The sequence below is a fragment of the Wyeomyia smithii genome, chromosome 2 (genome assembly GCF_029784165.1).
Source record: "Wyeomyia smithii strain HCP4-BCI-WySm-NY-G18 chromosome 2, ASM2978416v1, whole genome shotgun sequence".
Lineage (NCBI taxonomy): Eukaryota > Metazoa > Arthropoda > Insecta > Diptera > Culicidae > Wyeomyia > Wyeomyia smithii.
Genome location: NC_073695.1, coordinates 75381417 through 75392697, shown reverse-complemented (window position 1 = coordinate 75392697; position 11281 = coordinate 75381417). Strand labels below are relative to the sequence as shown.

At 45.0% G+C, this 11281-nt stretch overlaps 1 protein-coding gene across 1 annotated transcript; it reads right to left on the bottom strand.

The window, feature by feature from the left end:
- Positions 1 to 784: 784 nt before the first annotated feature.
- On the bottom strand, positions 785 to 6190 carry LOC129719688 (uncharacterized). The gene has a single exon (XM_055671079.1). The coding sequence runs from the start codon at positions 6188 to 6190 to the stop codon at positions 785 to 787; it is 5406 nt and encodes a 1801-aa protein (XP_055527054.1).
- Positions 6191 to 11281: the final 5091 nt, after the last annotated feature.

Sequence of the window (11281 nt, the reverse complement as noted above, 5' to 3'; positions counted from 1 at the left end):
TGACAAATCGTTGTTCTCTGGTACAATTACTGGACGAATTTTTTTTCGTTTAATCGATGCTGGACGAGGTTTTCTTCTGCTGCAGATACTGGTTCACTGCCTTTCCTTGTACTGGGTGCTTTGGCTTACGGCTGATTTTAGTTACGGTCGATCATCTATGCTCCTGGCAATGCATCTACGGACATCTGATTGTGCGGGCTCCACAATGCTGCATCAGCGGACGGCTATACTGTGAGATGAGAGGGTGCTTTTTAATCAATATAACCCAAACAAAAAATGACTTCCCTGGAGCGGAGGCCACCTGGCCTCCGCTGGTCCGGAGCACCGACGATGCCTACGGTTGTAGGGACGGAAACTGGATAAAAGATGACTGAGTGCTCGATGTTGCATCTACGGTCTTGTGGTTCCATGGGTTGATGATAGGACGGGTTGCTTAAAACGGATGCCAATGCACTAACGATATCTCTGGTCGCTTGACGGAATACTGATAGGGCTTTACCAGATGGTTGAGTGTGTTGACTTCTTGACTTCTTCTGGGGAATATGTCCTCCTACTGTGACATAAGGATTGCGATATAATCAGAGACCTTTCCTGATGACGGACAGAACACCACCATGGACTTCACACATGCAAAACGGTACATTAGTAGCTTGTCACCCCAGACTAGCTGATGACAGATGGATGCAAAGGAATTTGTAGACTTCAAGAACCGGAACTTAGAATAATGTTGGCAGTAGTTTAATGCAATGGTAAAAAAAATCGTCCAAGCATGACAACGTGCAGATCAATTCTGCTCTGACTGTAGATTATCGCGTATAGGAAGGACACATACCTTCGATATTGCCCTTTGGTACTGACCGTCTTGTGCCTTTATAGTGACGACACGTATATTGCCATCTGATCCGGCATGGATATCGATGACACGACCCAGTTTCCATTTTAATGGGGGCAGTCTATCCTCTTTAAGGAGAACCAGTGTTCCGATGAAAACATTATCACGCTTGCGGGTCCACTTGGTTCGATTATGGAGATCGGAGAGATATTGCGTCGACCACTTGTTCCAGACTTGCCGAACGTAGTCTTGCGCTTGCTGCCACATCGAAAGACGATTTGTCTGAACGGTTTCTAACGACGGTTCAGGAATCGCTGTTAATGGTCGTTGGATTAAAAAATGTCCAGGGGTCAACGCATCGAAATCCGTAGGATCGTTACTGATAGGTGTGAGTGGGCGTGAATTCAGGATCGCTTCGATTTGCGACAACACCGTGGTCATCTCGTCGTACTGGAGTATTCTTTCGCCGATGGCACGCTTGAAGTGTCCCTTGAAGGACTTTACTGCGGCCTCCCATAGACCCCCAAAGTTGGGCGATCTTGCCGGAATAAAGCGAAATTCGATGCCTTCCTCGTTTGCTCCACAAGTCACTGAATTTTGGAAGGTTTGTTCGATGAATAATTGCCGCAATTCGTCTAATTGTCGCTTGGCCCCTACAAAGTTTGTGGCATTGTCACACATTATCAGCGCCGGTTTGCCTCTACGAGCTACGAATCGTTTAAGGGCGGCCATAAATGCTTCGCTGCTTAGATCACTTGCGAGTTCGAGGTGCACAGCCTTGGTAACAAGGCAGACGAAAATGGCGACGAACTGCTTCGTGGCGACTGATCGACGAACAGGGTACTTAATTAGGAACGGCCCACAGTAGTCCACGCCTACCCTTAGGAATGGAGGTGCCGGGGAAACTCGTTCTGATGGCAGGTCAGCCATAAGCTGCTCCAATACCTTTGGCTTGCTTCGAAAGCAACGGACACATTCGTGTATGACTGAGTTGGCAAGGCTTCTGATTCTTGTAATCCAAAATCTTTCACGTACAGTGGACACGAGGAGCTGTTGTCCACAGTGAAAATGTTTGCTGTGGTAATGTTGCAGGACCAGCCTCGCCAATGGATGATGGTGGCTTAAAATCATCGGATGCTTCCGATTCTCCGATACCGGTGCCTTGGCAAGGCGACCTCCTACGCATAGTATACCGTCGACAAGTATTGGATTTAAGTTACTTAACGACGAGGATGGACTAATGGAATTCTTTTTGCTTAACGTCGATATTTCAGCTGGAAACGATTCTCGCTGTGCTAGATGAGTCAAGAATTTTAACGCTTGCTCATGCTCAGGATGTGTCAGGAACCCTGCGAGACGTTTATGTCTTTGCCTCACGTTATGCACGAACCGACGTAGAGCTGCGACCAATCTTACTAAGCTGAACAGAGATGAACGGAGGCTAAACAATTCGTTTGGAGATTCAGGCGTTACTGGTAGCGCAACTACTTTCTTTTCCTCTAGAAATGTAGGATCTATTTCCTCTTCTGGAAGTTTCGATGGCCAGGTACTCATTTCATGACGAAGCCACAGAGGGCCCTCGAACCACAACTTTTCGTACTGCAGCTGAGCTGGAGTCATCCCACGGGAAATGATATCAGCAGGATTATCTTCACCGGCTACGTGGTTCCAAGTGCATCCTTTCGTGGCGTGTTGGATTTCGGAAACACGGTTAGCTACGAACGCCTGCCATCGTGATGGCAGTGACGACAACCAATATATCACGATTGTGGAGTCAGTCCAAAAATGAGCTGTGTGCTGAATCGAGACGCTGGCAATAAACTTCTCATACAGATGACAGAGCATTTGGGCTCCGCAGAGTTCCAGTCGAGGTATAGTCTGTGCTCTTTTCTTTCGTTTGGGATCTTCTAGTGGTGCAACCTTAGATTTTGCCGCAATCAGGCGAACTTCTACTGCACCACTGAACGTGGTACTACGAAGATATAGGCACGCTCCATATGCCTTGTTGGAGGCATCACAGAACCCATGTATTTGAACAGAAGTTAGCTCCGTACAGCATCCCAGCCAACGGGGAATTGATAAAGACGAGAGAGCAGAAAGATTTCGTCTGTATTCCAGCCAGAAATTCTGTAATGATTCGGGTAACGGCTCGTCCCAGTCGCACTTCTGCTTCCACAACTCCTGCATAAAGATTTTTGCAAGAACTACAACTGGCCCTACCAGGCCGAGAGGATCGAACAGCCGAGCTGTGTCCGCTAGTACAATACGTTTGGTTAACACTACGTGCGCATTCCATACAGGTGAATGGAAGAGGAAACAATCGGAAGAAGTGTCCCAGAGTAACCCGAGTGTTTTCACTGGACCGCTCGACGAATCAAGCTCTCGAGCCGGTCGTCTGTCAACAAGATCAACAGGTAATTGGTTCAACAGCTCACTAGAGTTGGAATTCCATTTTCTCAAATTGAAGCCACCGGAGGAAGTGAGCTCGATCATCTCTTCGGATAATTTAATTGCAGAGTCAATATCGTTGGCTCCAGTCAACATGTCGTCGACATAGAAATCATTCCTTAGCACTCTCGCCGCAACAGGATACCTTTTTGCTTCTAGGTCTGACAGACGCTGTAGACACTTGGTTGCCAAGTACGGCGCACATGCGGTACCATATGTCACGGTAGTCAGCTGGTAGGGGCGAATTTTCTCGGTCGGAGAAGTTCTCCACAGAACGCATTGAAGTCGTTGATCTGACGGACACACCTGTATCATCCGGTACATTTTCTCCACGTCACCAACGATGGCTATTCGGTGGAGACGAAAACGTAACTGAATCGACAGAAGATCATCCTGTACAATTGGACCGACCATCAGGGCATCGTTTAATGAGACACCCGTAGATGTCTTACAGGATGCATCGAAAACTACACGCAGTTTAGTGGTCGTACTATCCGGCTTTAATACTGCGTGATGCGGAAGAAAGTATATGGGAAATTCTGGATCCTTCTCGGTCACCAACTTCATGTGGCCGAGTTGCTCGTATTCGTGGATAAATTTATGATATTGCGCCTTTAGTTCGGGGTTGGCTTCCAATCGTCGTTCCAAGGCTAGGAAGCGTTTGGCAGCAATAGTTTCACACTCTCCAAGCTGCTGCAGGACGAATTCCTTTTTTGGCAACGATACTATAAATCTTCCCTCGCAATTTCGAGTTGTCGTCTGATCGAAGATCGTTTCACATGTGGATTCTTCCACTGATTGTGTGCTATTCGACTTGCAGGACTCTACCTCCCAAAATCTCGCCAACTGGTCATGGATGTCCGCCAGAGTACACGAGAATGAAACTGCTTGTGGTGGATTAGTCGACTGGGTTGAGATACGTCCTGACACTATCCACCCGAATACAGTGTTTTGCAGAGTGGGGCCTTCTTCACAAATGCTGCGCCCATCGACGAGAAGATCGAAGAAATATTCGGCACCGATAATGATATCGATTTTCCCTGGTTCACAGAAATGGGGATCGGCCAACACTATCTTGGATGGGAATTTCCATTGATCGATGCTGACTCTTTGAGCTGGTAATGTGGCTGTCAGCTCCGGAAGTACGTAGAATGACATGTGTTTACTGTAGGATGAAATCGTCTCGAACCGGGGAAGGACACAAGCGCTTACCCGTCTTCGGGATATGGATTTAGCGCCGCCTATTCCTTGAACAGCTAGGTAATCAGAATGTCCGTGCAGTTTCAATTTTTGACTAAAGTTGGTGGTCATGAAACAAAATTGTGAGCACGAATCTAGCAGAGCTCGAGCTAGTCGTGTTACCCCGTACTGGTCTTTAACACAGATCACGGCTGTGGAGAGAAGGACATCTCCAGTACTCTTTTTAGAACTTACTGACAATGAAACTGTGTTTTGATTTGTAGTGGGTTGAGCTTGTGTGGTGGACAGTGGCTGAGTGTTAGATGAGTGAGCAACCGGGAGAGCACTTGTTGTGGGTGGCATGGTTGGAAGGTGTACGTGTTGGCTTTGATTGTGTAATTGTGTATGTAGTTGCTGCTGGTTTGTCATTAATGGTTTTTTCTGCGACGGGACGGAGGATTTGTTGGTGAGAGATGATTGGTGAATCGGCTCAATGTGCAAGAGTGGGTGATGTTTCTGTTGGCAATGGTGGCAGGAACCTTTGCCACATGACTTCGCTTGATGTCCGGCAGATAGACAGTTGAGGCATAATTTACTCCGCCGAACTACATCGAGTCTTTCTGATACCTTCATCTTCAGAAACTTGAAACAACGGAATGCAGAATAAAACGCTTCCCCACAAAAGGTGCACTTATTCCACGAGTGAACTGCAGCATTACTCACACTCAACTTGGTCCGTTTCTCCAGAAATGTAGTGGCTTTACTCGCCGTAACAGATTGCAATACAGAGCAGTGCCCGCGCAGAAAATCAATTAAATTTGAGTATGTTGGAACCGCCTTCGAATTATGGTGGGATTCCCAGTGTCTAAGTGTAATCGGATCCAAGCGTGAACAGATCATGTACACCAGGATGGTACTCCAGTTTGCCGTTTTTTCTCCTATTTTGTCCAGCATCAACAGGTTCTTCTCAAACTCGCCGATCAACTTGCTAAGAGACTCGTAGCTCTCCTTTCTCATCACCTCAACTGAAAATAGCGAATCCAAATGAGTCTTCACTATTAATTTTTTATTTTCATACTTCCGCTCCAGTGTAATCCAGACCACTTCGTAATTTGCTTCGGTTATTTCCACTGAGTTAATTTCTTGGAGTGCTTCTCCAGTCAACGCAGATCTAAGGTATGTGAATTTATCCATAGCTGATAATTGTTGATTCTCATCAATCAGGCTACGGAAAGTATCACGAAAGGTGACCCAATCTTTAAGCTGTCCGTTAAAACTTGGCAAACGTATTTCGGGCAACTTTACTCTTGAGACGCCTGCTGGAACCACTTCTCTCACAGGATGGGAACTAGGCATAATATCAACAGGATTAGGCTTGGGTAGGAGTCGTGTAAATGCTGCCTTAAGCTTGTAGTAGATGGCTTCAATTTGCATCACGATCTTCACATTTGCTTCCTCCCTTTCTTCTTTTAGAACGGCAATACGGGCGGTTCGTTGCTTCTCAGACTCCTTTGAATCAGGTTCTCCTTCACCAAAAACGTCATCAGTCAGCAGCTCTATTTTACGACGGGTAGCATGAAATTCTTGAAATACTTCCTCTAACCTCTGCATACGGATCGCCACCTGGTCAGCTTGTTCGGGATTGTAATGTTCGACGAAATACAACATCCCTTCCAACGTCTTACGGATGTTTCTATCCTGCTTCTCTAATTCACGCAGATCGTTACTCATGATTATTTATTGGCGCAGAATTGCCACCGTACTGAATGAGAAATAATAGGACACTTCACTGCCACCAATAATATATCACTTCCACTATCGCTGGTTTTTTTTTATTTAAATCACTCACAATCGACTCGACGTCCCGCGCGACTCGCGAAATAATCGGCAAATTGACAACCAAAGCAGACAATCAACTGTAGGAAGAAAAAGCCAACAATTCTAAGACCAACCACCCAACCCGGGGAGAAATTGACTCAAATGCAGGGCTCAATCCCGAAGAAAGCATACACTCAATGTTAAAATTTCAATTTTATTGCCACTTATTTCACCACATGCAATTTTTCGGTAGCATATCATGCAAGCCACCCTACCACACCATACAAATCATGCAATTTTACTTCCCCGGTTACAGCAGCTTTGGTGCTATTGTTGCGGCTAGTGTGAATTCCACTTGCATCAGCCTCTGTAGCAGGAACGTGCTCGGTTGGTGATCTCCAAAATGGCGAATTTCGTTGCAGCAAATCAGGAACAACTCGTTTCAACAAAGCTGCCACTGGTATAAAAACTCCATTGTACAAATCCAAAAGTTATTCTATTGTTCGTCCATAGGTCACTTGCTATTGTTTCTTTTATGCGATTTTCATATCGCTTTTATCACAAAATTGTTCCAGAAATCCGGTTCGAAGGACCAAAAAATGTTTCGACAGGAACCGGATTTCGGACTCGTGAACTGAATGTGACACTTATTTTCACTTAATAAAAAACGACAGTTTATTATTAGCGACAAATTGCTTAAAGCGACTATAAGTTTATTTGTTCTGTATCGGTGGAGAATTATTTGCGATCTGCGCGCACTGTTGGTTGTGAGATAACTGGCTTATTCTAATCAAATCTGATTATTTTATCGCGTCGGGTGGACGATATATAACTGATAACCGGAGAGTGAGATCTGATAGAACGCTGCTAATGGGAGCGTGAGTGTATGGACCAAAATTATCGTTAGGGTATCATGCTATATTGTGTCCAAACTGATTGTTTTGCTGCTTAACCATGGGTAACAACCTTTTCTGCAAACACTCTTTCACGTAAATTTTACCATTCATTGTGTCATTCGTAATGAATGGACAAGATATTTTCCCACATTCACAAATGGCCTGCCAAACCATTACCTTCTTGCCGAATTTTTCGGTGTAAATGGCTTTCACTGGTCCAGGGACATCCTTTCCCTTCGGTGATGTATAAAATTGCGGTCCTGGCAGAGTCTTATAGTCCAGTTTTATGTAGGTTTCGTCATCCATGATAACACACCCCATTTTTTTGGTCAGAAGTTTGTAATGAAGCTTCCGAGCTCTCGGTTTCACAGATTCAGCTTGTTTTGGATTTCGTTTTGGCTGCTTCTGCTTCCGACGGGTCTGCAGACCCATTCTTCCCTTGGCACGCATAACGTTACTCGCCGAGCTTCCAAGCTTTCTCGCCACATCTCGTACTGATACTGAAGGATGCCGCTTGTAGTATTCCTTAACCTTTTTGTCCATTGTGGGATCAACAGGCCCGGGTTTTCTACCACGTCTTGGGGCATCAGTAAATGTGCACTCTTCACAATACTTCCGCAATGCGGTTTGAACTGCTCCGACACTTATACCTTTTTCTCTGGCTAATTTTCTTATAGCAAGACCACTCACGGTGCCCCATTCGTGCACAATTCGCTTTCTTTGCTCGGGAGAAAGGCCACGCATTTTCAAAATTTCGCACTAAATGTTAGAAAAAATTACAGCAATGTTTCTTTTGGATGTACACAACAGGACGCAGCCAACGTTTGGTTGAATACTGCACGTTATTTGAAATGACGGTTGATCGTAAGTGTATTTATAATTATCGGAACGGTCTATATCAGTTTATGAATAAAATATTGTTGAATTTCTAACTGCATTTACACTTTACCTACACATTGATAAAATAATATTCAGCAGCTTTTTCGTACATTGCTTCCGAAATTATTCGTTTTATCCCAATAGGTTGCGCGTTCTCTCACGAAAAAGGAGTCACCGTACAGTGAAGACCGATGGGTTGTAACCATTTAATTTTGCGTGAGAATTCCTTGTAGAGCAGAAAGTTTGTTGGAGAGGTACGCTGGCTTCTGACGTTGGGCAAGCTTATGAAGGAACATACATGTTCTAAATTCGTAGAACCTACGAAAAGGGCATCCTAGTAGAACCTTCTGGAGATGACGAACAGATGTGTAATGGTTTATATTGTATACGTAGCGAGCACAGTCGTTTAGAGCCGCTTCCATCTTAGACATCAATCTCTGGCTCATACTTAGGTGCACAACATCTCCAAAGATGAAATGTTGCTCTAAGGGTACGTAGACCAGCATAAATTTTACCACATTGGACTGATATTGCTTTGTCCCAACGAAGGTTGCTTTGGAAGATGATACCAAAGATTATTCGCATGATCAGTAAACTGAATCTGGTGTCCTTCGAGGTCTATATTTAATTCCGATGTACCTGTGCACGTTGGTGTTCCAAACAGAATAGCTTTCGTTTTCGTGTGGTTAATACGTAGCGAGTTTATGGTTGCCCACTGAGTGAGACGTTGTAGATCTTCATTAAGCAATGCCACAGCCACGAACGAGTCGGGATGGATGCAATATAATTGCACATCGAGCAAACATCTGAATACGACAGTATTGTATCACACCTGGAAGGTCATCGATGTATAAAGTGAAAAGCAGAGGGCCGAGTACAGATCCTTGTGGCACACCGAACGTTACTGTTATGGTGTCAGACAATGTATTGTTGCAGTATACGGCTCGTTTCCTATCAGTCAAGTATGACTGCACAAGGTACACAGCTGAATGCTCAAAAAAGAAACGCTCTCCAAGCTTGTGACAGAGACGACGATGAGAGATCGTGTCGAAAGCCTCACTAAAATCTATCAGCAAAAGAATAACTTTATCTTTTCTATCCACAGCAACAGCAATATCACTCTTAGCAATGCAGATTTAACTCCTTGTCCTTGTTGGAATTCACCTTGAAAATCAGAAGTTAAATGAGCAGAAGATAGAAACGAGCTGATTTGCGTCTTCAGTAACTTTTCAAAAACTTTTGACAGCACACATAACAAGCTTATAGGGCGAAAATTATCGATAGAGTTTAAATGCTTCTATTTGCGTAAGGGCACAATTTTCGCACATTTCCAAGCAAAACTAAAATAAAAAATTCCAACATTTTCTTTGGTGTAGAAGCGTGTACTTAAGAATATGTTGGAAATGATAATTATTAAATTTGAAAAAATTCCTATTAACTTTTCCGCAGATTTTTAATCATATTTTAGTTTTTCTGCAATAGAGTTTTTGGGAAAAAATCACACATCATTGTGTTTTACGTGGTTTTTCAGTAAATATCTTCCAAAATATGAAGCCTCCAGGATCGTACGCGGCTGTATTCCCATGTTAAGGGCGGCGTGCAACAGCGTCTGACTTGGAGCGGGTGTCTGAATCATGAAACGCGGTGCTTCGCCAACTATATCTAAGACGCTAGCGAACTCGCGAGTTTTGGTATCGCAGCACTAGTAAGGCAGCATACCGAATATAAAATACTACGAACAATCCAGATATAAATACGGAATGGAATAATCGGCATGGACCTACGCGAACGAAATAGGACATCGATTATTGTGAACTCGGTTCTTGGAATGTAAGGGTTCTACTCGAACCGGCACGTGCAGGCATCCTGGCTAGAGAGCTGCAGAAGGTGAATGTGGAGGTTGCTGCTCTACAGGAGGTGAGGTGGCCGAAAACGGGAGAACGCGGATTCCGGGCAGTAGATCTTATTGCGGGCATTTCATTTAATTACCACATCTACTACAGTGGCGGCATGAAAGCAGAGAGCGAAGTCGGTTTCGTGTTCATAGGGAAACAGAAGAAGCGTGTCATTAGATGGAGAGATGCGTGTTGAGAATCAAGGGCAAATTTTTCAACTACAGCCTGTTAAATGTGTACGCACCGACTCACGATAAAACCGATGAAGAGAAGGAAGAGTTCTATGAGCTCCTGGAAAAGTACGTATAACGAGTGCCCAGGGCACGACATCAAGATCGTCATCGGGGCTGTAAATAAGCAGGTCGGGCAGGAGAACTTCTTGCGCCCCCTGATTGGTGACAAAGCCTCCACTCTACTACGAACGACAACGGCCTGAGGCTTGTCAATTTTGCTGCAGCCAGAGGTATGGCTATCTGTAAAACTTATTTTGCACGCCGGAATTTTTTTTTTCGGTTCGGTAACGTAACACGTAAGCACACCTGGAGGCACCCAAACGGAGAGCCTGCTCTCAGATCGACCATGTTCTGATTAATGGTCGCCATTATTCAGACGTTACAGAGGTGAGGTCGTTTAGAGGAACAAAAGTTGACTCGGAACATTATCTCGTGGTATCCAAGATTCACGCCCGTTTGTCCAGCGTGTTAAAAATCAGGACAAGACAAGGAGGATACGGTCAAACATCCAGCAGCTATCAACTTGAGAAGTGGCTACAGAGTACCTTCAGAAGGTTGATAAGCGGATCGAGGATCAAGTTGGAGGTAGCGTGAAGAAACAGTGGAGGCATATTCACAGTACAATCACCACAGTGGGAGAAGTGTTGGGTAGATCTGTGACAGCCACGACCAATGAGTGGTTTGACGCTGAGTGCCAGCGAGCGACGGATGAAAAAAACCGCGCCAGAGTTCACATGTTAGTCACGGCTGTGACTCGTCAGAGCGTCGGAAGATACCAAGAAGCTAGAGCTGCTGAAAAAAAACTCCATCGCCGGAAGAAACGACAGCATTATGAGCGTATTCTTGTAGAGGCGGAAGGTTGCTTCTCCAGGCACGATGCGAGAAACTTCTACAAGAATCAGGAACCGAAACGTGTCAGCCCCTGTCATGTGCAACGATAGGGAGGGGAACCTGATTACCGCTAGAACAGAGGTGGCCGGGCGTACACTTTGGTGTGCTGTTGAATGGTGAAGAAAACAGCGTAGTCGAAAGGAGCAGGATGGTGATTGAGGATTATGGCAAAGCTGTGGACCCACCATCCAAGGACGAGGTTAAGGAAAC

Coding starts and splice junctions, on each gene's coding strand:
- LOC129719688 (XM_055671079.1), bottom strand. CDS start 6,190: ATGAGTAACGATCTGCGTGAATTAGAGAAGCAGGATAGAAACATCCGT.